This window comes from Symphalangus syndactylus, chromosome 6, assembly GCF_028878055.3.
Source record: "Symphalangus syndactylus isolate Jambi chromosome 6, NHGRI_mSymSyn1-v2.1_pri, whole genome shotgun sequence".
Lineage (NCBI taxonomy): Eukaryota > Metazoa > Chordata > Mammalia > Primates > Hylobatidae > Symphalangus > Symphalangus syndactylus.
In genome coordinates, this window is record NC_072428.2 from 53,227,420 (window position 1) to 53,252,186 (window position 24,767).

At 52.0% G+C, this 24,767-nt stretch overlaps 1 protein-coding gene across 12 annotated transcripts in view; it reads right to left on the reverse strand.

Moving 5' to 3' along the window:
- The window catches only part of ARAP1 (ArfGAP with RhoGAP domain, ankyrin repeat and PH domain 1), a 68,360-nt gene that overhangs the window by 41,286 nt on the left and 2,307 nt on the right, over positions 1-24,767 (reverse strand). For 7 of the 12 annotated variants that reach the window (XM_055282845.2, XM_055282841.2, XM_063641319.1 and 4 more), the window contains 2 exons: positions 7,054-7,136; positions 1,019-1,570 (listed from right to left, as the gene is read on the reverse strand). In XM_055282845.2, the coding sequence (XP_055138820.1) occupies positions 1,019-1,527 (509 nt within the window). In that variant the 5' untranslated portion in view covers positions 1,528-1,570; positions 7,054-7,136. Of the gene's footprint in view, positions 1-1,018; positions 1,571-7,053; positions 7,137-13,476; positions 14,191-14,402; positions 14,528-24,767 lie in introns of those variants that run through there. The other 5 variants (XM_063641318.1, XM_055282844.2, XM_055282843.2 and 2 more) reach the window with 4 other exon arrangements.

Genomic DNA, 24,767 nt, shown 5'->3' on the forward strand with positions numbered 1-24,767 from the left:
GGGAAGAATCTCCCAGACCCTCCCCACAAGGCCCCCTGAGTATGTCCTTGGCATAGATCCAGCCAGGGCCCCCTCCCTGCTCTCCCTCTGATTTGTTCATGTCCTGCTTGTAAAGCCAGCACACAAATCTCCCAGAAGGTCTGCTGCACGGATCATGGAGACCATGGAAGCACAGAGCCCAGCAGAGTGCCCAGCAATAAAAAACAGGGACCAGGAGACCTCTCTCCACACACCCCTTCCTCCTCCAAGAAGCCTTCCAAGATTAGCCTGACTTCGCCCACATGCTCCACCAAATCTCCTTCACCCCAAACACATATCTACCCTGTCTGGGGATGCTCCCTGACAGCTGGGCACCCCAGCAGATGGCAGGAAGGGAGGGCATCTGTGAAGGAGATTAACATGGAACATCCACAGGAGCCAGGGGAAACTCAAGAAAACACAGGGTACCAGAAGCCCCGGAGGGGAAATAGTTCTTAGGAGGGAGGGCATGCTGGATGAGGCCTGAGAAGTGTCCCAGGATTTGCTGACATTTGGCAGTGGGAGAAGGGGACAGGGTGTGATGAGCACAGCACCAGGACCTGGGCAGTCCCCTCACCCCCAAACCTACCCCGCAGCTTTCCGTTTCCTACACATGTTGCCTCTTGATGCCGGCATGGACCCTGATGCCCTGCAGTATCTCACACTTGCCAGGTCCCAAGCTGAACTCGACTTCCTCCCAAACTCACTTCTGTCCCTGGGTCAGTGATGGCATGACTGTCCACCCAGCCACCCAAGACAGAAACCTGGAGGCCTCACTGGCACACGCCCAGCAGCCCAGGCACTGGGCTGAGTACCTGCACAGCTCTCCCCTCCTCCCGAGTCACCAGGCAGCTCTCCTGTCCTCCGAGCTTTTCACATGCTGTTCCCCCTGCACTTCCGAAGCACCTTTCTTACCCCAGCATCAAAGGCCACAAACTCCCCATCTACCCTCTGGGATACTCTGCCTGTGCGCCTCCCACCCTGGGTGGCATCCACTCACCTCACCAGCAGGCGGGGGGGTCCGGTGCGGGGCGGCACGGGTGGAACGCTCAGCTCTGCCAAATGCCGCTTAGCAGGTAGTGGGGGCAGCACAGGGTCTGGGGCAGCTGTGGACGGGGTGGTGAAGCAGGTAGGCGGAAGGCAGCTCCTCCGGGGAGGGATGGGTGGGGCAGCGGGGAGCCCCTCATCCTCTGTAGCGGCGGGCAGCAGCTCGGGTGGAGTGGCGGGCACAGGTGGTGAGCGAAAGATGTGGCGCTTCATGGGCACAGGCCGTGGGGTGGGGCGGGGTGCAGGGGCCGGTGGGGTATGGGCACGGAGAAGGCCAGCCAGGATGCGGCGGCGGTGACCAGGGAGTAGCATGCCCATGTCCATCAGGCGGGCGTCGCTGAGGCCTTGGCACTCAGTGGCCCACACCAGGCCATGCTGCTCAAAGAGCCCCGTGTACTGCTCCAGGTGCAATGCCCGCAGCCACTCGGCCACCGATAGCGCAGCATCTCCAGCCTCTGCCATGGTTCCTGCCAGCGGAGGCCTGACCGGCAGGCTTTGTCCAGAGCTAGAATAGACAAACAGGCACAGGTCAGAGGCAGGGCTGCCGAAGAGTGGTCCCCTCACCAGCAGCCTGCATGGCTCTCTCAAGCCATAGGTTCAAGTTCTGTCCTGGAGCTTCCTCCCCTGTGCTCCATGTGCTAAGCAAGGCCAGGTACTGCCAGGTCTCTGAACACACAGGCTCTTCTCTCCGCCTGAACCCCCTCACCCCTTCCCCTGTGCTATCCCAGCATCCAGCTCACGTTTTCTTCTCTAGGAAACCCTCCATGATCTCTGGGGTTGGTACCACCCCACATCCCAACACACAGCCTTGGCTACTGCCGCGAGAATGGCCGGTGGCATGATTGGTGCTGTGTCTCATACCTCCTCCCCACTGCCCTCTGCAAGACCCAGGGCAGGGCTAATTCCCTCTGAGGCACCAGTTCCCAGTGAGGGCCAGGCCAAGGGCTCAGCGAGCATTGAAGGATACCACTGCTGGTCCCTCCTGCAAGCCCAGTCTGGGAGCTGAGACTAGCCTCCCCCTACCTCCATGCCCCTGGAGGAAGTGAAATGCTGTGGGAGGTGAGTAAACCCAGCATCACATGGCCTCTGGGGGCCTGGCCCTGGAATTGGGTAAACCCTCCCATCACTAAGGCCATTCATCCATTTGTTCTTTCAAAATAGCCTGGCACTAGGCAATGGGGACTCAGGCTCTACCCCTGCACCCTGTAATCAAGAGCTCCTGGCCTGGTGGGAGTCAAGAGGTGATATGAAGAGGTGACCAAAAGAGGTGATTAGCAGATCAAAGGGAAAAGTCATCTGATCATCTCCATGGACACTAAAGAGGCATATGATAAAACTCAATATCCAGCTTACTTACACAAACAAAAATCTTACTAAAACAGAAATAAGTTGATACTTTCTTAAATGAGAAAAGGATACCCATTTTACTGTTGTTATTATTATTCCTCACATTGCTCTGAAAGCTCTGGACAACAAAAATAAACAAGAGGTATTAAAATCAGAAAGGAAGAGATAAACTATCCATTTATTGCCAATAATATGAGTGTTGAGTTCGAAAGCCCAAGAAGCTCAACTGAGAAGCTATAACAACCAGTAAAGACTTTAGTAAGATAGTTGGGTTCAAAATTAATATAACGGACTGGCCGGGCACGCCTGTAATCCTAGCACTTTGGGAGGCCGAGGTGGGGGGATTGCCTGAGCTCAGGAGTTTGAGACCAACCTGGGCAATACAGTGAAACCCCATCTCTACTAAAATACAAAAAATTAGCCAGGCGTGGTGGCATGCGCCTGTAGTCCCAGCTGCTCAGGAGGCTGAGGCAGGAGAATTGCTTGAACCCAGGAGGCAGAGGTTGCCATGAGCTGAGATCATGCTGCTGCACCCCAGCCTGGGCAACAGAGCGAGGCTCCGTCTCAAAAAAAAAAAAAAAAAACAAGAAACAAACAAACAAAAATTAATATAACAGAAATCAATATTTATAAGCAATAAACAGGTAGAAACCAGGATGAAAGACCCCATTTACAAGAGCATCACAAAATAGAAAACACCAAGAATAAACTTCCTAAGAGATAAACAACAGTGATAGGAAGAAAAATTGAGAGTGTTACTGAGGGACAAAAAGAAGACCTGGACAAATGGCAGAGCACAGTAAGTTCTGGATAGAAGACAACATAAAGAGATTAATGATGTCTAAGTTACTTTATAAATGTACACAAGCTAACTAAATATGTACATAGAATTTTTTTTGAAGCTAAACAAGCTGATTTGAAAGTTCATGTGGAAAAATAAGCAGGAACAGTCAGGAAAATTCCGGAAGCAGGGGTGGAAGGCAGGGAGGGTAAAGAGTAGGAGTCAACCTCACCACATGTTAAAACATTATAAAGCCACAATGATTAACATGTAACAGTGCATGAACAGACAAATCAATTAAACAGAACAGAAAGTTCAAAAGTAGACCCAAATACATATACAAATTTAGGATACACTAAAAGTAGCCTCTCAAACTTGTGGGGAAACAAGGGATTATTAAGTTGTTGGGACAGCTGTGGAGCGCTCTCAAAAAAAAACTAATGTGGATCCCTACCTCACACTTTACAACAAGAAAAATTACAGCTGGATCAAAGATTTCAGTATTTTAAAAAACCACAGCCGGGCAAGGTGGCTCACACTTATAATCCCAGCACTTAGGGATGCCAAGGCAGGCAGATTCCCTGAGATCAGGAGTTTGAGACCAACTTGGCCAACAAGGCAAACCCTCATCTCTACTAAAAATACAAAAAATTAGCCGGGCGTGGTGGCAAGCACCTGTAATCTCAGCTACTCAGGAGGCTAAGGCAGAATTGCTTGAACCCAGGAGGTGGAGGTTGCAGTGAGCCGAGATTACTGCACTTCAGCCTGGGCAACAGAGAGAGACTCCATTTCAGAAAAAAAAAAAAATAAATAAATAAATAAATAAAAAATGAAAGGATTTACAAAATCATCCTAGGGCTGGGTATGCTGGCTCATGCCTGTAATCCCAACACTTTGGGAGGCTAAAGCAAGAGGACTGCTTGAGGCCAGGAGTTTAAGACCAGCCTGGGCAACACAGCAAGACTCTGTCTCTACAAAAAAAAAAAAAAAAAAAAAAAAAAACCTAAAAATTAGCTAGCTGTGCACTTGTAGTCTCAGCCACTTGTGAGGATGAGGTGGGAGAATTGCTTGAGCCTAGGAGTTCAAGGCTGCAGTGAGCTATGATCACACCACTGCACACCACTGCACTCCACCCTGGGCAACAGAGCGAAACTGTCTCTAAAAAAAAAAAAAAAAAAAATCATTTCAGAGAGGCAAAAGCCTTCTGGAAATGAAACAAGTCCAGAAGGTACACAGAAAAGACTGAAATATTCAACTCTACAAAAATCAAGCACTCTTGCACAGTAAAAAGCACCATAAGCAAAGCCAAGAGCTAAACAACAAGCTAGAGGATATCTGCCACTCATATTCCACACAAAGGGCTCATTTTCCTAAAAGTTGAAAAGCATGCAGAAATAAGAAATGGATCAATAATCTAACAGAAAAATGGGCAAAGAGTATGAATGAAAAAATTTACAAAGGAAAATATAAATGGCTCTTAAATATCTGAAAAGGAACTTAACCTCCCCCACACTAGGAAATACGAATGTAAAATATTTTGAAATACTACTTTCTACCTATCGGATTGGCAAAGAGCAATAAAGTTGGAAAATACAGGCATTGGTAATGTGGTAGGGCATCCCCTCCCTGGCCGTGGAATGCCTCTAGGCATGAAAGCCCTAAGAGATGCAGATGTCTGGGCTGGGAGCGGTGGTTCACCCCTGTAATCCCAACACTTGAGGTCAGGAATTCGAGATCAGCCTGGTCAACATGGTAAAACCCCATCTCTACTAAAAATACAAAAAGTTAGCCAGGCATAGTGGCAGACACCTGTAATCCCAGCTACTTAGGAGTCTGAGGCGCAGGAGAATCGCTTGAACCCAGGATGTGGAGGTTGCAGTGAGCTGAGATCACACCATTGCATTCCAGCCTGGGAGACACTTTATCCCCCCACCCCCCCAAAAAAAGAGATGCAGATGGCTGACCCAGCCACCCGTAGGCACTCAGCCTGCATTTTTACTGGCACCCGCCAGAATTGACATATATAGAAGGTTACTGGCTGCAGTGCCTGTGTTTAATAGCAAAAGAATATAAATAACCAAAATGGCCATCAATGGGAGAATAGTTAACTAAATTATGGTATAGTTGTGCGATAGAAACTGAGCGGCCATAAGAATGAGGAAACTCCTTACATAGTGACATGGGATGATCTACAAGATACACTGTTAAAGGAGTAAAGAAAAGTGCAGAACAGTTTGTGTAACATTCTCTCTCTGTGAAAAAAACAAGGAGGTGCATGGAGCAGTGTGCAGCTATGGGTAAATGAACAAAGTATCTCTGAAAAGACACATGGGGGCAAGGTGACAACAGTTACCAGCTTCCTCCTAGGAAGAAAACTAAGGCCTGAAGGGACAGGAGGGAACAGTGGAAGATGCAGAGTTCACAGGGCCTGAAGTTCATGGGGCCTGAAGCTTATACAACTTAAGTGCCCTCTGATATGGTTTGGATGTTTGTCCCCTCCAAATTTCATGTTGAAATGTGACCCCCAATGTTGGAGGTGGACCTAGTGGGAGGTGTTTGGGGTCACAGGGACAGATCCCTCATGAATAGCTTGGTGCCCTCCCCACGGTAACAAGTGAGTTCTCACTCTATTTGTTCACGTAAGAGCTAGCTGGTTAAAAGAGCCTGGCTTCTCTCTTGCTTCCTCTCTCACCATGTGACATGCCTGCTCCCGCTTTGCCTTCTGCCCTGACTAAAAGCTTCCTGAGGCCTCACCAGAAGCTGAGCAGATGCTGGTGCCATGCTTATACAGCCTGCAGAGCCCTGAGCCAAATACACCTCTTTTCTTTATGAATTACTCAGGGTATTCCTTGATTGCAATGCAAAACAGACTAACACATTCTCCTTAAGAGTATCTCACTTTTTGAGCCGAGATCGTGCCACTGCATCCAGCCTGGGCGACAGAGCGAGACTCCGTCTCAAAAAAAAAAAAAAAAAAAAAAAAAAAAAAAAAAAAAAAAGAGTATCTCACTTTTGCAAAATTCACAAAAACACATGACCACATGCACACACTGTTCAGGCCCCTCTTTAGATCCTGGAAGGAGCCCTGCACCTCAAACTCCAGCTTCCCTGGAAATCCACCTCTGAGGAGAGGGAGACTTTTCACTTCAACATTATAAAGATGTCAGTTCCTCCAGGGTTAAGCTAAAACTTTAACACCATCCCAACTAAAATTACCAACTGGAATTTGTTGAGACCAGCAGATTCTAAAGTTCATATAAAATGATATTAGAGATGTGTTAAGTGGAAAAGCAAGATGCAGAACAGTGTTATGTAAACATCTCGGTTAAAGAAAAAGAAAAAATATACATATGTTATAGATATATGCAAATATAAACACAGAAAACTGGATGGATATATATGAAACTGAGTTTGGGGACGGGAATTGACAGCTGGGAAGACAGGAGACACTATACCCTTCTGTATCTTTTAAATTTTGTATCATTTTCCAAAAAGTAAATAAAAATTAAAAGGGAATGTGATAACCATGAATAGAGCCTGAGAATGAGAAAGGGAACGAAACTTGCCAGGCAGGGAGGGGAATCCAATGAGGAGATACATACACACAGACCTGCAATCCAACCTGCTGGCCTCTGCCTTGTCCCTTTGTCCCATACCCCCACCCTGTTCCAAGGTTCCAAGGCCTGCTGGGAGGCTCGTAGCAAGCTCTCTGGGCCTCACCCTCTGCCTCTCAAGCTCAGTTCTCAAAATGGAAAATGGGCTATCAGGTGTCAGCCTCCATCAAGCCTCCCCCCACCTCAATGTTAAGGCCTAGCATGCCACAGCCAGCCCTGTTCCCACCGCTCCACCTCCTGACTCACCAGCTGGGCTGCCAAAGATGCCCGGGTCCTCCCAGAGACAGCAGCTATTCTGAAGAGCTCCTCATCTCGGCCTGACGCGGGAGCTGCAAGGACAAGGATGGAAGAGAAAGTCCGTGAGGCAAGGCCACTATGAGATGCCAGAGAAGGAGAGAGGAAGAGGGAGAGGGACAGGGAAAAGGAAAGAAGAAATGGGGGCCAGGCACAGTAGCCCATGCCTATAATCCCAGCACTTTGGGAGGCTGAGGCAGGTGGATTCAAGTCCAGGAGTTCAAAACCAGCCTGGGCAACATAAGGAGACCCCCATCTGTACAACAAAAATACAAAAATTATCCAGGTGTGGTAGTGTGTGCCTGTAGTCCCAGGAACTCAGGAGGCTGAGGTGGGAGAATCACTTGAGCCCAGGAGGTGGAGGCTGCAGTGAGCTGTGATTGAGCCACTGCACTCCAGCCTGGGCAACAGAGCCAGACCCTGTCTCAAAAAAAAGAAAAGAAAAAAGAAGAGATGGGGAAGACGTGGAAGAAGAGGAAGAGAAGGAAGAGGGAAGAGGGAAGAGGAAAGGCTTCAGGGAACCTTATGCTCATGGAAGCTGGCAACAGAAGTCAGACCAGAGGAAGGCCTTCCTGGAGGGAGAAGGCAGACAGACAGGCCTGTCCGATGCGGGGGCCGCACAGGTGGTAAAGAGGAGTCAGGACTTCCCCACTCTCTGGCCCCGCAAGACCAGTGCTGGGATGTGTATAGGGGCAGACTGTGGAAGGGACAGCCCCAGGAAGGGAGGAAGGGACAATGCAGCCCTATGACTAAAGAGGTCTCCCTGACACAGAGCCTGTCAGGAGAGGTGGGGGACCTTAGAGGACCCAGGGACACAGGACCCTCTCCACTAAGCCTGGGGACCATGAAGTGGCCTGAGGGCACAAGTAGGGTAACTGAGTCAGGGGCATGAGACCCCAGGGCCCTGCCCCTAAATATGTAGGGGAGGTTGAGGAAAACAGACCAAAAGGGGATGCTTCCAGGCAGGAGGAAAAAGAATAGGATACCCCTAGGCAGGCCACCACCCTTGCTATGCAGATGGCCAAGGCTCTGTGGGGCTAGGGACCAGTGGGGTGGCATGGACAGGTCTCCCTCCCCAGGGCCTGGAACAGTCAGGTCTGCCAACACTAGAGTTAACTTCAAAACTGCTGTGCTCCGCATAATGGCTTCAGCAGGCATTCATGAACATTTTACATCTTACAAACACATAAACAGGTATTTATCTTAAGTAAACTCCATGATTATCACTGCTTAGGATAGGGCTAAAACAGGTATACATTTTTTAAATATTTTTTTTTTTTTTTTTTTTTGAGACAGAGTCTCCCTCGTTGCCCCAGCTGGAGTGCAGTAGTGCAATCTTGGCTCACTGCAGCCTCCACCTCCCAAGTTCAAGCACGATTCTCTTGTCTCAGCCTCCCGAGTAGCTGGGACTACAGGTGCGTATCACCATGCCCAGCTAATTTTTGTATTTTTAGTAGAGATGTGGTTTTGCCATGTTGGCCAGGCTGGTCTTGAACTCCTGACCTCAAGTGATCCACCCACCTCAGCCACCCCAATTGCTAGAATTACAGGTGTGAGCGACCGCACCTAGACTTATTTTATTTTTGAGACAGGATCTTGCTCTGTTGCCCAGGCTGGAGTGTAGTAGTGCAATCATAGCTTACTGCAACCCCCAACTCCCAGGCTCAAGCAATCTTCCTGCCTCAGCCACCTGAGTAGCTGGAACTACAAGTGCACGCCACTGTGCCCAGCTAATTTTGTTATTTTTTGTAAAGACAGGGTCTCAGTATGTTGCCCAGGCTGGTCTCAAACTCCTGGCCTCAAGCAATCCTCCCACTATGACCTCCCAAAGTGCTGAGATTATAGGCATAAGCCACTGCACCCAGCCCAAAAGTGAGTATTTAAAAAACAACCTTTAAGTAGCTAGCACTTCAGATGAAAGCATTGGCAAAAATGGCAGTGCTACTCAAACGACAATTTGAAACAAGAAAAAGAGACCACATAAACAGTGCTTACTGCATGCCAGGTATCCAAGCACTTTATATTAACTCATTAAAGCCTCACAGCAGCCCTAACAGATACATATGATTGCTATCCCTGTTTTAAGATGAAGAAACTGAGATAAAGGGAGGTTAAATAACTTTCCAAAGCCACACACCTAAGAAGGAGGCAGTATGAATATAGTCTAGCCCTGTGCTGTCCAATAGCAGCCAGCAGTAGCCACACATGGCTGTTGGACATTTGAAATGTGGTCCCTGGAATATGATGTGCTAGATTTTGAACACAGTGGATTTTGAAGACTGTGCACAAAAGAAAAAAAGAATGCAAAATATCTCAATAATTTTCCCTATTGTTTACATGATGAAATATATTATTAACATTAATTTCACTTGGACAGTTTAAATTGCATTGTGGCTTACACTCTATTCGTACTGGAGACTGTAGCTCTCAAATTTTTTTTTTAGACAGAGTCTCGCTCTGTCACCCGGGCTGGAGTGCAGTGGCACAATCTCTGCTCACCGCAACCTCTGCCTCTTGGGCTCAAGCAATTATCCCACGTCAGCCTCCCAAGTACCTGGGACTACAGGCTTGCGCCACCATGCCCGGCTAATTTTTCCATTTTTTTGTAGAGATGGGGTTTTGCCATGTTGCCCAGGCTGGTCTTGAGCTCCTGGGCTCAAGTGATCTACCTGCCTCTGCCTCCCAAAGTGCTGGGATTACAGGCATGAGCCACCAGCCTGGCCATCCACTTTTAACCACTCTTCACTGCCTCTGAAAACACAAACTGAGAGCTGGGGGCAGTGGCTCATGACTGTAATCCCAGCACTTTGGGAGGCCGAGGCGGGTGGATCACCTGAGGTCAAGAGTTCGAGACCAGCCTGACTGTCTCTACTAAAAATAGAAAAAATTAGCTGGGCATGGTGGTGGGTGCCTGTAATCCCAGCTACTCGGGAGGCTGAGGCAGGAGAATCACTTGAACCTGAAAGGTTGCAGTGAGCCGAGATTGCACCATTGCAATCCAGCCTGGGCGACAGAGTGAGACTCCGGCTCAAAAACAAAAACAAAAACTGAGCACCTGCTATATACAGGCCAGGCACCGTGCTAAGGGTTTAACACAGATTGATAGATGATGGTCCCAACCACCCCACTGGAATGACCAGGTCTGGGAAACAGGAAACTACTTACCTCCCTGAGAAAACCCTGGCTTCCTACTGGGCCTCTCTCAAGTTCCTATTCCTGCACTAAGGGCATCTGGCTAAGATCAAAGACATGGCGACTCAGCACTGACACCTCTTTGGAACAGCCCTGTTCAAGGCACTGGAAGCATGAACCAGACCTCAGACCTGGACTGGCCCTCCAGGAACCTCAGGCTGGAAGGGATCAGATACCATCAGCCAGTGAAAACAGCCCATGGGGCCCTCAACCAGGCTGGGGTCAGGGAAGGCTTCCTGGAGAAAGTAGCATATTGGAAAAAGAAGTTCAGAGCAGTGCCCTGCTAAGCCACACTGCAGCCTGAGGCAAAGACAGAATCATCAGTACTGGTCTTCTCTTTATTTAAAATGTTAATGTTTTATATTTTGCTCATCATGGATTTTTGGCATTAATTTTCATTTTTTAAATGGCATTAAATATATACCTTGAATACTGACCTTTTTTAAACAAATAGTTATTGCTTTTACATTTTAGTTATCTTTTGTTTTTTTTGAGACAGGGAGGGTCTCGCTTTGTTGCCCAGGCTGGAGTGCAGTGGCATGATCATGGCTCACTGCAGCCTCAACCTCCTGGGCTCAAGTGATCCTCCCACCTCCCCCTCCCCAGTAGCAGGGACCACAGGATCTCATGACCAAACCCAGCTAATTACTGAGCTTTTTAGTACCCCCTCAAATTCTGTAACAGAGGCAAGTGCCTCACTTGCTCTACCCTAATCCAAGCCCTAGTTTGGAGGTTTAAGCCCCTCAGCTGCTATGACACATCGCTGAGTCCTCATCCTCAGGAAGGCAGGGACCTGGCAGAAGGGAGTGTCATCCTGTTGCGACAGCACAGCTAAGAGCTGAGGGGTTTCCCTCCTCTCCACCCCAAGGGCCCAGTCAGGCTTCAGCACCCCCACACCCCCATCCTGCCTCTCCTTCTCTCTCATATTCCTCCAGCGTCTCTCCTCTGTGCCAACTACAGCCCACTCCCCCTCAAAGCCTTTCCATGGTACCCAGTGCCTTCGAGAACTCCTTGGTCTGTCATTCAACTTCATCCAGCTCTGACGTTTACAGATGAAGAAACAAACACCCACAGGGAGGAAGTGACTTGCTCAAATTGTCAGTGACATACCCCAACCCCCAGCCAGGCTGGACTGGCCCTGTCCACGACTTCCTCCATGTCATTTCTCACACTAGGCACTGGCCTGGCAAACAGGGAGCCCCCAAAGTTGTCTGCTGACAATGAGTGAGTAAACCACATCCTTCCATCTTCAGGTGGCTCCAGGCCGCCTCCTCCAAAAAGTCTGCCCTGACTGCCCCCTCAAGCTCCTAGTCCTCTGAGGCTGAGCCCCACATCTCGGCACTGCTTCTGCTCTTTGGTTGCTTGTTTTGTGGGGGTCCACCTCCACCCAATCCTCCATGTATCCTGGAGTATCCTGAGAGTCCGTACCCCTTCTTATCTCCTCTGCTGTTCACAGTGGTGCCCAGGACCTGGCTGGGCTCACAGGTGCACTCAGTCCCAGTCCAGAGGTAAGGGTCGCCTGGAATCTCTAATTCTTGTCAGCCAGTCCTTCTTCACATCTGGCTTGAGTCTCCCTCTTGCTGGAACCAAAACTTTTGCCCTTCTGTCCTCTACCTACCATTTCAACCCCAAGGTCAGAGTTCAGATCTCATCACCCCTTCTCTGTCCCAGCCCAGCAACTCCACGGTAATATCTCTACCCACTACTGACTAGTGACCTGTTTCACCAGCCCAGCAAGAAGATGACCCAGAGCCTTAGCCAAAGACAGGCACCCTCCAGCTTCCTTCTTTCCCTAAATGCATACCATTTGGCAACCATGTGCCCAGCCCCTGCTAGATTTTCTCCTTCATCTCATTTGTTCCTTTTCTTTTCTGGAACAGGGTCACTCTGTCACCCAGGCTGGAGTGCAGTGGTGTGATCTTAGCTCACTGCAACCTCAGCCTCCTGGGCTTAAGTGATCCTCCTACCTCAGCCTCTCCAGAGTAGCTGGGACTACAGGCGCATGCACCATGCCTGGCTATTATTTGTACTTTTTGTAGAGATGGGGTTTTGCCACGTTGCCCAGGCTGGTCTCGAACTCCTGAGTTCATGCGAGCCTCCCCTCTTGGCCTCCCAAAGTGCTGGGAGTACAGGCGTGAGCCACCGTGCCCAGCCCCTCATTCATTCTTATAACAATGCTAAGGCCGTGATTCTTCTCCATGTCAATGTCATGGAAGCTGTGTGAGGCAGAAACTCATCAGGTCACCTGCTGGAGCTCACGGGGACTTCAGAGGACATGACTGCTTCTGTCTGGTGAAGTAAGGGAGGCTTCTAGAAGGAACCCCTGACTTGGGCCTTGAAGGATAAGTAGGAGGTGGCCAGGTGGAGGCCATTCCAGGCAAAGGGGACTCGGTGTGCAAAGCCCAGGGACAGAAAAGGACCTGGTGAATTTGGCGACAGAAGATGTCAGTGGGGTAGGAACAGAAGATGTTTAGAGAGAGAGGCTCAATGGCTGGCCCTCCGTCACCTGCAGAGTCTGCTGACCGTGTGGGTGTGGCCCTCTCTTGAGGCCTCCCTGAGCCTGTTTTGCATTCTGATTTGCATGAGTCAGCCCTGGATCAGGGCAGCCTTAAAGGTCCTAACCCTTTCCACACCCAGCTCTGGAGTCCTCTTGGCCAGGCCGCCTCCCCTGATTGCATCCTCAGCTCGCCTCCACACAGGGCTCTGCCCTGAGTTCAAGGAAAGATCTAGCCCTACGGGGAGCAAGGAGGGGAGGAAGGCAGGCTACGGGTCCTAACTGAGGCCTCAGCTTGTCCACCACCACCTCCCTTATACAGCCTCATCCCCTACCCTGGGCCCAGCTGTCCCAGCACAGGCAGGCGGGGCAGCGACCCCAGCATCCAGACCTCAGGAAACTCCTTGGAGCTCCCCAACAGGAACCAAGAACATACACAGCCAGCTCTGGCCAGGCCTGGGTCTACAAACCACACCCCACCGGTACCACAAATGCACACCTCACACTACCTCAAAGGCCACACATCTCCCAGGGCCACACACACCTACCATCCCACCCAATGGCCACACCTCAGATCTGCCCTTTCCCACCACACACAGCTCCCTACCAGCAATTCAACTGTGTGCAACAACCCCACAGCCCAATACCCCACCCTTGGCCCCCTCCCTGGCCCAGTCACCAGGTGATACCTCTGCACAGGGCCCCTTCGGTCTGCTGCCCTCCTGGGCCTTCTCCAGGCTCCGCTCACTCAGGCAAGAGTCTTAGAGGCACTTCCGTAGATATGAGGAACTAGTGGGGGCTGGGTTCCCAGCCCAGAGGGTGCAGAAGTGGCCCCCACGCCTCTGCAGAAGCCACCTCCCTCCAGCCCTGCCAGGAAAGGCAGCAGGTACAGCCTTCGAGTGGGCAGCTGACCAACCCCTGGGCCAAGCAGCCTATTTTCCATCTCTCGGGGACTGGTGGCCACCACATAACAGTCCCAGGAAGGCACACTGGGGTCTCCTGTCCTACTCCAGGCCACATCTCTGCCCTATAACTCTCCCTGGCACCAGGAGATTCCTGTCCTGGCCCATGTGTGGTGTGGCCTATCTTCTGGGGTCTCCGGAGTGCTGGTGGCTGATGGGGAGCAGCCCCTCAGGGCAGTGAGGACTGAGTGGGACCCCAGGGCCTGGGGGAATGAAGAGCTGCCTCAGCTAGCTGGTGGGGAGTTGGGGGTCTATCAGCAATGTCCCTGGGCTCCAGGCCTGGACCCCCTCCCCACCCAGTATGCAAGGCAAGTCTGGTTCCAGTCCTGGCTCCACCATTTCTTGTCTGAAGCCCTGGGCAAGTCACATCACGTTCTGAGCCTCAGTATCCCCTCCACAAAGTAGAGCTGTCACTCCCTGCCTCCTAGAGCCTGGCACCCAGATGACCATGAAACGCCTCTGCACGTGTACTGGAGGCCAGCGTGCTCTTCTGCTCACTCCTCTGCCGTCAGGCAGTCACTTCCTGTCCCTAGCCCTAAGGTCTTGGCTAGTCCTGACCCTGGGTGCTGGCTTGTAGCCAGGCTCTTGGCTAGACTCCCTCCACATCCTGAGGTTCTCGGTTACCCCAGACACCAATGACTACCACAGCCTACCTCCAGCCATGTCCCCCTGCAGAGCTCCAGACCAGACCTGACTCCACGGCATTCTGGAACTCCCCTGGAATGCCCCGGCACGGCACACTCCCATCATACAATGAACTCACCAGCTCCCCTTGGGGACTGTGGGGAGTAGGGGGAGAAGAGCTGTCTCCAACCCAGGTGGGGCCTTTAGGCAAATAAGAAAAAGATTCCTCTTCTTCCAGGAGCCCCACACCAAGGAAAGCGGCTGAGCAAGAAGAGGACAGGCTGGGTTTCAGTCTTCCTTCTCCTGGCCCTCACTTCCACACACCTGCCAGGCACCTTTGAGCAGTGCACAACACGCACACCCACACACAGTGGACCTGGTGGGAGGCAGGACCTTTTAACAACCTTCCTGCAGCAACCCTACCAGCATCACCCTAATAAAATGCTAAACCACAGTTTTATTAATGACTAAGGGACATGAAAGACTAAGGGATAGTAGGCATTGCTGACCCCACTTTCAGGTCTCACGCTAACTCCAACCCCAATCTTGAAAGATTTTCACTTTCTACAACCTTCATGTCTGCACTGTTTCAAGTTTTCACAATTGAGTATCACTTTTATAATTAGAAAAAAATGATAAACATGTTTTAAGTCATTACAATTGAGTTTGTTCCAGTTTGCTCCCCAAAACCATCATTATAAGGTAGCTTTATCATTTAAGTATAACATGTATAGATTACTAACAGAACTATTATAAGAGAAACTGCTAATTTCCTAGGCCATCTGGATGGAAAATAAGAGACTGACACCCAAAGCCCCCTCCCTGCCCCCGCCTTACCCTGCCAAGGGTCTAAGACAAAGCTAATCAAATAAGGTCTCCCTCCCAGGCACTGGTGGCCAGCAGCACAGAGTGTAGCCCTCAGACTTTCACATGGGAAATGGACTGAGGCTCATTAATAAACTTGAGACGCCAGGGTCCCTGAGGTTTGTCCTCAAGACACCATCAGACCCCACCCTGGCCCTGACTCTCACCCACCATAACTTAAGCCTCACCCAGGGGCCCCTCATGCCCAAGCCCCAACCCAAAAGAGGGTCAGGTAGGGAAGGAGGTGTAGGATGACTCAGGAATGTCTAACATACCTCACTTGCAAATAAATGAAGCTGAAAGTTAAATAGTTTGGTTTTAGGCTTTGTCAAAAAGTCTATCACATACTATGCCCCTCTGGCCCTACCACATACCCCCGGCCCCAAATGGGTCTGGGGACCACTGCCCCTTCCCCCAACTCCTTCCTGTTTACCATGTTTTGGGCACACCCCTGCCCGGCATCCACGCTGCCCCCATTCACCCCAGGCCTCTCAGCTTGCCTGGACTTCTGGGCCCTCACCGCTGCCTCCTGCCTCTGCCCCCTGCAACCAGGGCATACTCTAGCCCACTGGGCTCATCTAATACATGGCATAGCTCCTGACCCCAACCCTCCACAGCCCCACCCCAGGACCCTCCCCACTCTCCCAGTCCTCACCCTCGGCCTAGCTCAGGCCCTTCCCACTCAGAAAGGTGACTCAACCAGCCCCACACCTACAGAGACCTGGGGCGCTCCCACCACCAGCAAGACAGGGCTGTGGCCTGGCTCCCTGGCCCTCAGGCACAGACACACTCTACATGGGCTGGGGACTTCCCGTGGCAACTCCTCCCACAGAGGGCAAGGGGCAGCCTGAGGAGCCACAGGATGACTCCAGGAAGATCCTCCTGTGACCGCTGCCCCCAGGGGGAGCAGGAGGGGGACTCCGAACACCATAAATGAGGCAGAAACAGGAAGAGATGGGGCTGATCGCAGCAGGGTGGGAGTGCACAGGGCTGACCACAGAATCACAGGCAGCGGGAGTGGACAGATCCAGTGACACCACCGCTCAAGCTACAGACCCTCACCACGTGCCCTGGGGGCCGAGGGCCAGCACCCACCCTGCCCCAAGAGGGAAGGGGAGGCCGCCAGCTGACTCCTCTGTGAGCTCACTGGAAACCTAAAGCTCCTGCCCACCAAGGAGGAGGGACTTGGTGGGCTCCTCTGCACCCCAGAACTAGGGGCTCAGGGGAACAGGGACCCAGACCTGCCTACTCTCTAGATGGCCCCTGGAATGCAGAAGACAGGAGAAAAGGGGGTCCCTTACTGCTGGCACGTGAAAGGGGAAGCTGCCTGTGTTGGCTGGGGAGGGTGACCACATAGGTGGGGCTGGGGCTAGGGCTAGAAGGGAAAGAGGGAGACAAGGGGACCAGCCCCACAGGCTTTGGCTTCCAATTTGATGTGTGACCTCAGTCTCCTAACTATATAATCAGACAAAAGCTAGGGAAGACTCCCTGACTCAGTCCCCCTCTCCATTCTCCAGCAGGCCCACAGGGAGCACTGGAATTTGCTCACCTGATCCGGCCACCTCTGCTTGCAGCAACAAAAGGTCATGTTTATGCGGTGCTTACCGTCTACCCAGAACCACACTAAACATATCACATGGATTGCCTCAGAAAATCCTTCCAACAACCTAGCAAGCAGGTGGCTTCAGGCCATGTTACAGATTAGGAAACAGGCTCAGAGAGGTTAAGTAACTGGCTCAGTCACTCAGGAGCCAGAATCTGAATCAAGGGTCCTCTCAAGGGGACAGTGTGGAGACAGGTAGGGCTCAGGGAGGAGAAGGGGAGGAGGGAGAGGGAGGCTGAGTGCAGACTGAGAAGGGCCTTGAAGGCCATGCTAAGACCCTGGTCCTTACTGTCCAGACAACAGGAAGTCGTGGAGGACAGCAGAGTGCTCTGGTGATGGAGCACACTGTGACAGATAGGCAGCAGGCAGGGGCTCCTCCTGCTGTGGGATTTGGGAATTCATCTAACTTCTCTGAGCCTCAGTTTCCTCATCTGTGTAATGGAATTAGGATAGCTCCACCTTGCAGGCTTGTGAGGGAGGGATGAAGCAGATCTCAAATCTGATCAGTTCTCACTCCCCAGTGACTTGCCACCTCCCTCAGAGTAAAAGCCAAAGCTAGCAGCCAGCCTGCCAGGCCTGTGCAACCTGTCCCTCTGTGCCCCCACTCAACTGCTGGGTCCTGAGCTCCTTCTGGCTGGAATGTTCTTGCCCAGGCATCTCTATGACTCCTCATACCCATTGGGGCACCTCCTCAAATGCAAGGCCTTTCTTCCCTGACCACTCTATCCTAGAAAGCGCCCCATTAGCCTCTATCTCCTTACTCTGTTTCCTTTTTCAGCAGCCCACTTATCACTACTGGACACTGCCTTACATGGATATTTGTTAAAGTCAGACTCTTTAACTGAGAGGCACAGACCTTGTCTTACTCACAGTTGTATCTTCCATGGCTAGGACAACATCTAGAAAATGCTCAATCGATGATATTTGTGAAATGTATGAATGGAAATCTACAAAGGCCTGGCTTGCAGGCATATTGAGCACGCACTCAACATGTGGCACCTTCCAGTGTTTTCAGCCTTTGCTGCTCACCCTTCTGAAGTGCCCCCACCCCCAACCCCCACCTCAAATCCCTCCCCAGGAAGCCTCCTGAGCCACAGTGGCTGTGGCTGGACACACACACAGAGGCAAGAAGAGGGTGGCCAGGGGCAGGGTCTGCAGAGGGCTGGACTGGGAGGCCTTCGGTCAGGGCCTGACCCCAGCTCACCCTGCTCAGGAGGCTTGGGACGGGGGCTGCTTGGAGAGATGGGCAGAGCGAGGGACAGCTGGAGGTGTCAAGGTTCGGCCTGGAGGTCTAGGAGTTGGAGATTGACTCTGAGGCTCCCCGGCACCCTCCATGGCAAGGCCTGCCCCTTCTCTTGACCTCTGAGGCTGCCCCAGCACTTGCTGCTGGGCCGGCCCCATAAACACTGCTGGGGATGCCCTCACCCACACAGAGGAAGTGTGACTCTCAGATCCCCTCAACCATTCCCCAGACCAGGGCAGAATCACCCCAGACTTCTAGGAGTCTCTGAGACCAACCCCCAGCCCTCAGGCAGGGGCTACCTCTCCTGCCTGCCTACCCCTCACCTGACCCCCCATTACCCAGTGGGGCTCAAGGGGCTTCCACCCACTGGCTCCTACCACCTGCCCCTCCCCTCTGGTCTCATTTCCTCCACTCTCATGCTCCAACACCAGCACTTCACCACCAAGCCTTTGCTTACCCGGTTCCCTTTGCCTAGAACATCTTTCTCTACCTCACCCTGCAAGCTCAAGTGCTGCCTGCTCGAGGAAGCAGTCTCTGACTCCCACAGTCACAGCCCTGATCACACCAGATGTCACCATCTGTGACTATGTCTGTCACATACATACTGTCTCACCCCCAACCCTGGCTGGGTGCTTTCTCAGGCAAGACCAGGGATACCTGTGTCCCAAAGGTGGCACACAGTGAATATCTGTTGACTGAATGAACATTTCCCAATTTTACACATGGAGAGCCATGCAAATGACAACTTGCCACTGCAAATCAGTGGCCAAAGTGTGGCCAGAACCCAGCCTCCAGCCTCCCAGTAAGAGGTGCCTCCCATTCTACCCAGTCCCACCCAGTTATAGTTCTACTATAGTTCTACTACCCAGCCCTGCCTTCTCGACCAGTACCACACAACACAACCACCTGCTCCTTAGGCACTTAAGAACCACCAAATCAACCTTCCACATTTCTAGAAATGAAAGTAAGTCCCAGTCCCAGAAGGGGCAAGAACCTAGCCAGGGCCACACGGGCAAGTCAGGACCATGACTCAGACCTTGGCCCCCGAACCTGAGCTCAGATATTTCCAGCAGCCTGTTCCTTGGAAGAACTGGGGAGGGGGCCTCAGGCAACATTAGAGATACTGGAGCAACCTCCCTCCCCCACCCCCCACATATCTCCAAGGGGGCTAAGCCAGTTCTGCACTGAGAAATGTGGGTTTTCAGGCCACAGGCAGTAGAGGCAAATGAGTGTCCTGGTTCATGTCCGTGGAACAGAAACTGGAACAGAACCACGAGACACCCCCTGGATCTTCAGACTCCCTAGGCTTAGCATGTCCATCTTCAGAGCCGAGAAAGAGAGAGAAGGAAGAGAGCAGCCCCCGGCAGAGCAGGGGAGGGAAGCCTTTAGCCAAGGCTCTGGTATCCCTTCACCAAGCATGGAAGCCGCTACCCCAGAGCTTTCCTGTTATCATCTGGAAAAGTGTCAGTCTCCAACTCTGCTCCTGGAGTGGAGAGGGGTGGCCCATTCTCCCTACCAGGCGCACTGTGGCCACTGGGAACAAACTTGCATTTAACCTGCAAACCCACACAGCAGCCCACCAGGATAAAGGTCCCCACTAAAGAGACCGAGAGACCAATTTCTTTTTTTTTTTTTTTTTTTTTTTTTTTTTGAGATGGAGTCTTGCTCTATCTGTCTCCCAGGCTGGAGTGCAGTGGCTCGATCTCGGCTCACTGCAAGCTCCGCCTCCCGGGTTCACGCCATTCTCCTGCCTCAGCCTCCCAAGTAGCTGGGACTACAGGCGCCTGCCACCACGCCCAGCTAATTTTTTTTTTTTTTTTTTGTATTTTTAGTAGAGACGAGGTTTCACCGTGTTAGCCAGGATAGTCTTGATCTCCTGACCTCGTGATCCGCCTGCATTGGCCTCCCAAAGTGCTGGGATTACAGGCGTGAGCCACCATGCCTGGCCACCTGAGAGACCAAGTTTCAAGTGGGTGAAAGCCTTGCCCAGCTCACACATCAAGGGGTGCAGAACTGGGCCCCTCCTACCCCAACCCATGAGGAATGCTGACCATACCCGGATGGAGTACCCACTGGAGGGATGTGCTGCAGGCCAGGGCTGGGAAGCACGACCCCGCCAGGAGCCTGGCCAGGCAGTCTTCCAGGAGGACACTCCTGTGTCCCAAAGGGCACCTGTGTCATGTCCCAAAGGTGGAGAGGACCAGGGGCCACACCTGGAATCTTGGATGTCAGTGCCCTTCTCCTGGACGACTGCCTGGCTGGGCTCCTGGCTGGGTTGTGCTTCTCTGAGGAGCAGAGCTGCTCCTGACCTGCAGCCTCTTGAGTGCAGCTGCTGTGCCCACAGGCCCAGACAGCACCGGAAACAGCTGGGGGTGGTAGCTCCTAAGTCCCTCAACCAAGCCCAGCCTTCTATACCTTAAGGCAGAGCCATACCTCCCCTCAGGCTCCTGATCTCTGTCTACCACCTTCTGCAGAAGCTCCTGAGCCTGGCTCTGACCCTTCAAGGCTTAACCTGGGTCTGCTGAGCCACATCCCGTACTGGCCTGGATGGCCAGCAGTGTGACCCTGACCTTGCTCTTTGAATTAGCCAGCCACCAGCCCTCCCCAAGCCTCTCCACAACCCCGCCCTAGTGTCCACGGGAACAGCCCCACTACAACCCATGAATGCAGAAGGGGCCTGGCCCATCTCTCCCCACTGCCAAGATAACTGAGTGCCCCTCTGCTACCACCTAGTCTGTAAGGTTCCCAGATTTCTTGAAGGGGAGACAGCCGGGTGTGTGCTGGGGGTGGTAGATGCAGGGAGCACCCGGCGCCTGGAGACCAGCTGTGCCTCTGACCCACCAGCCAGCACTGAGAAACTCTCCAGGCCTCAGCTGTCTGCACCAACCTGGCTGAAGCATGGCACATGCCTCAGCCTCAACTCAGGGGTGACCGAGACCAACTCAAGGCTTTTTAGGCTCTCGGAACCTAGAATTTCAGAAATTCAGAAGCTGGGACTCACAGGCACATAAAACCCTAAAATCCTCGAATCTCACCAGCCTAGAATCTCAGACTCGGAATCTTAAAATTCCAGCTGCTCAGTGTGAAGAGTAGAAGGGAGTGGAGAGGAGTGGAACAGCCCCCTCCCCCTCTCATCTGCCCAATTTGGTTGGTTTCTGTCCTGACCTGTTCACACCTGGGGGCTGGTAAGCCTGGGGGATCCCCAGAGCTGCTCCTTACTGCCCCTCCCTGAAGCTCCAGGGAAGTTGAGTACAGTAAAGATAAATGCCCAGCCAAAGGTCTCTCACTGAGCTAGAGGCCTGAGGCAGACCCTGGGTTCCTGACTCTGCACCTGACTATAGGCAGACCCCTGCCCTATGCATTATGGGTTGGGGAGGAGAGAGGGGGATGTCCAGGGTGGAGCAGTGCTCACTGGGCCAGTAGGAAAGCTGGCAGGGGAGACCCTGGCACCTGGAAAGCAGAAATGCAGTGGCAGCTCAGCCTTGCTCCTGGTCTTCTGTCCCGGGGGTTAAGCCACCCCAGCACTGGCCTGGCCAGAAGGAGGCAGGGCCAGCCCAAGCTCCCCCAGGGCCACTGACAGCCAAGATTCCAGGTGTGGCCCCTGGTTCTGCCCTGAGAATGGGGATAGAGGAGTGGCCCTCCTGATCTTTTCCCACCCTCTTGGCTTTACCTTTGCCCTCACAACAGTGAGGATAAGGACAGGAGGGAGATTTTAACACATCCCCTCAGGAAGGACTCTCTGATGCCTGAATCTTCCTCTAGGCCCCTCTGACCCTGAGCCCCACACACTCGACCATAGGTGGTCCCTGTCTCTGGGCTCTGGAACCATGTTTCCGGGGTTGTTCAGTTACTGACACCCTGCTGTAGTAAAGCCCCGGCACCCCAACAGGATCAGGTTCCCGATTTGGTCAGGGAGAAAAGACTTGGGCCTTGTAACAAGGCAGTGTGGGCGGGGTCTGAAGGAAGCTCAACACTTCAGGAAGCCCCAACCAGGCCTCAAGCAGAGAGGTAGAATGCAGGCCTCAGAGTGCCCTGCCAGGGTTCCAGGGCCCGCTCTTGCTTTCCTTGGCTGAGAGACTGCAGGCAAGTCACCACCTTCTACTGGCCTTAGTCTCATCAGCAAAATGGGGTCTGGGAGAACCACTGTATGAACAAGAGCCAAGGTGGATAGGACAATAGCAGAAACCAGACCTCCACAAGACGCTTATCCCAGGGCCAGGGCCACGGGTGCTCAGGATTTGACAGCAATTAGTCCAGTCTGCAAGCAGGATACCCCTGTACCCTTGAGGGCACCCCAGATCCACAGTTGGTCACCAGCAATGTCACCTGACCAGGTGGCCCTCTAGTCTCTGCCTATCACTGACTAGGCATTCCCAGGGTAGGACTGGGTTTAGATCTCCTCTGTCTGCAATGCCTCCCAGTGCTTGTGGTTTTCACTGTGAAGCAATGGAAATGTAGATTCCCAGCTATTCTATGTAATGGATGATCTTGGACAAATCACTTAACTTCTTGGGACCTCAGTTTCCTCATGTGTAAAATGGGAATGGTGCCTACCTCAGAAGACTATTTTGAGGATTAAATGAATTCAGTATATAAAGTGCTTAGCACACTGCCTGGCACATAGTCAGCTTCCAAGAAACAATAGCTACTGCAACTATTATTACTACTATTAAATAATGATTTGTTGGCCGGGCCCAGTGGCTCACACCTGTAATCCCAGCACTTTGGGAGGCCGAGGCGGGCGGATCACGAGGTCAGGAGTTCAAGACCATCCTGGACAACATGGTGAAACCCCATCTCTACTAAAAATACAAAAATTAGCTGGGTATGGTGGCGCGTGCCTGTAATCCCAGCTACTCGGGAGGCTGACGCAGGAGAATCACTTGAACCTGGGAAGGAGAGGTTGCAGTGAGTGGAGATTGTGCCACTGCACTCGAGCCTGGGCAACAGAGCAAGACTCCATCTCAAAAAAAAAAAAAAAAAAAAAAAAGATTTGTTATTGAACTGGTCACTTAACTCCACGTTCCCTCCCAGCCACTCTCTGACTGTCCCAGTGGTCAGTCTGTCCCAGATGACCTAATTATGGGACAGGCTCTTCCCCTCTGTACTATGGCCCAAGGATGAGAAAGAGAGACATTCCACAGGAAGGCCATGTGGAAGACAATCCATGCATTGCCCCCCACCATCTTTCACATCTGGGCTCATCTGCCTGCAGCTGGGACTGTCCTCCTCAGATCCCTGGTTGGAATGTACATACAGTCTGGGGGCCTGGCCAGGGGTGGGGGGAGGTGGAAAAAATGTTATCTCTGATCAGAGCTGGGGACACTGGGGTTGATTCAGCGGCAGCCTCTGAGTTTTGTGGGGCATGCACATTGGACAGGGATGTCTCCCCACCCACCAAATCCTCATGCTGTTCAGACCCCTGGAGTGGCCACCCTTAGCACAGAACTCCTTTCTAAAATATAACACCTGTCTGCACAGGGCTATGGAGGGTGCTGACTAACCTGCCCAAGACCAGAGAAAGAAATGAGAAGAGCTGCCTGAGGGACTGGACTCTGCTCCAGAGGGGGGGCTGGGTCAGCTCAGCTGGGGTCACACACTGTTCAAGGCTGCCTCAGTCACCACCCGGGGAAAGCACCTCACTCAGCCCTGGGAGGTGCTCGAAGAGTAAGATCAAAGTGAAGTCAGACAAAGGAGGCAATGAACACCTGGGTCTTGACCCTGTCTCTCTACCACCCTCCCAATGTATTCTTACGCAAGTTACTTAGCCTCTCTGTGCCTCAGTTTCCTTATCTGTAGAATGTTACCTAATTTCTTGGGTTATTGGCAGGGTGAAATTGGTTAATATGCATAAAACTGTTTACAACAGTGCTATAGGCATGTTTGCTGACCTCATTCTTGCTGATGTTATTACTCAGCTTTGTCTAAGGCTGTTACTTGCACTATGATATTGGAGGTTGATGCTCGTCTTATGCTCTTATGCAATTATGTAAACTATTAGATGACAAATGTGCAGTGTCCAGCACACAGCAGGTACTCAACAAAGAATGTTCCCTCTCCCGGCCAGGAGTGGTGGCTCACGCCTGTAACCCCAGCACTTCTGGAGGCCGAGGCAGGCGGATCACGAGGTCAGGAGATTGAGACCATCCTGGCTAACAAGATGAAACCCCGTCTCTACTAAAAATACAAAAATTAGCTGGGCGTGGTGGCGGGCACCTGTAGTCCCAGCTACTCAGGAGACTGAGGCAGGAGAATGGCACGAACCCAGGAGCGAGAACCAAGATTGTGCCACTGCACTCCAGCCTGGGCAACAGAGCGAGACTCCGTCTCAGGAAAAATAAAAAAAAAATAAAAATAAAATAAATAAATAAATAAAAAGTTCCCTCTCCCTCTCTCCCCTTTCCCCCAGAGAGGCCAGACTAGGAGACAGAACCTGTCCTGACCCCCACCAGGGGTCTCTGTGTGATCCTACCCTCATCTCTAGCTCTTGGCCTCAGTCTCCCCATCTGTGAAAGAAGCTTCTAGGCCAAGTGGTCTCTAAGTGTCCATGGCCATATCTGCTCCAGCCTGTCCCCCACCCTTGTTCCCTCCTTCTTTCCCCATTTCCTACTGCATCCCCTCCTGATGTGACAGAACCCTTGGGAGCCTGAAGCGGGGTAGAGGGGACAGCTGGTGAACAAGAAT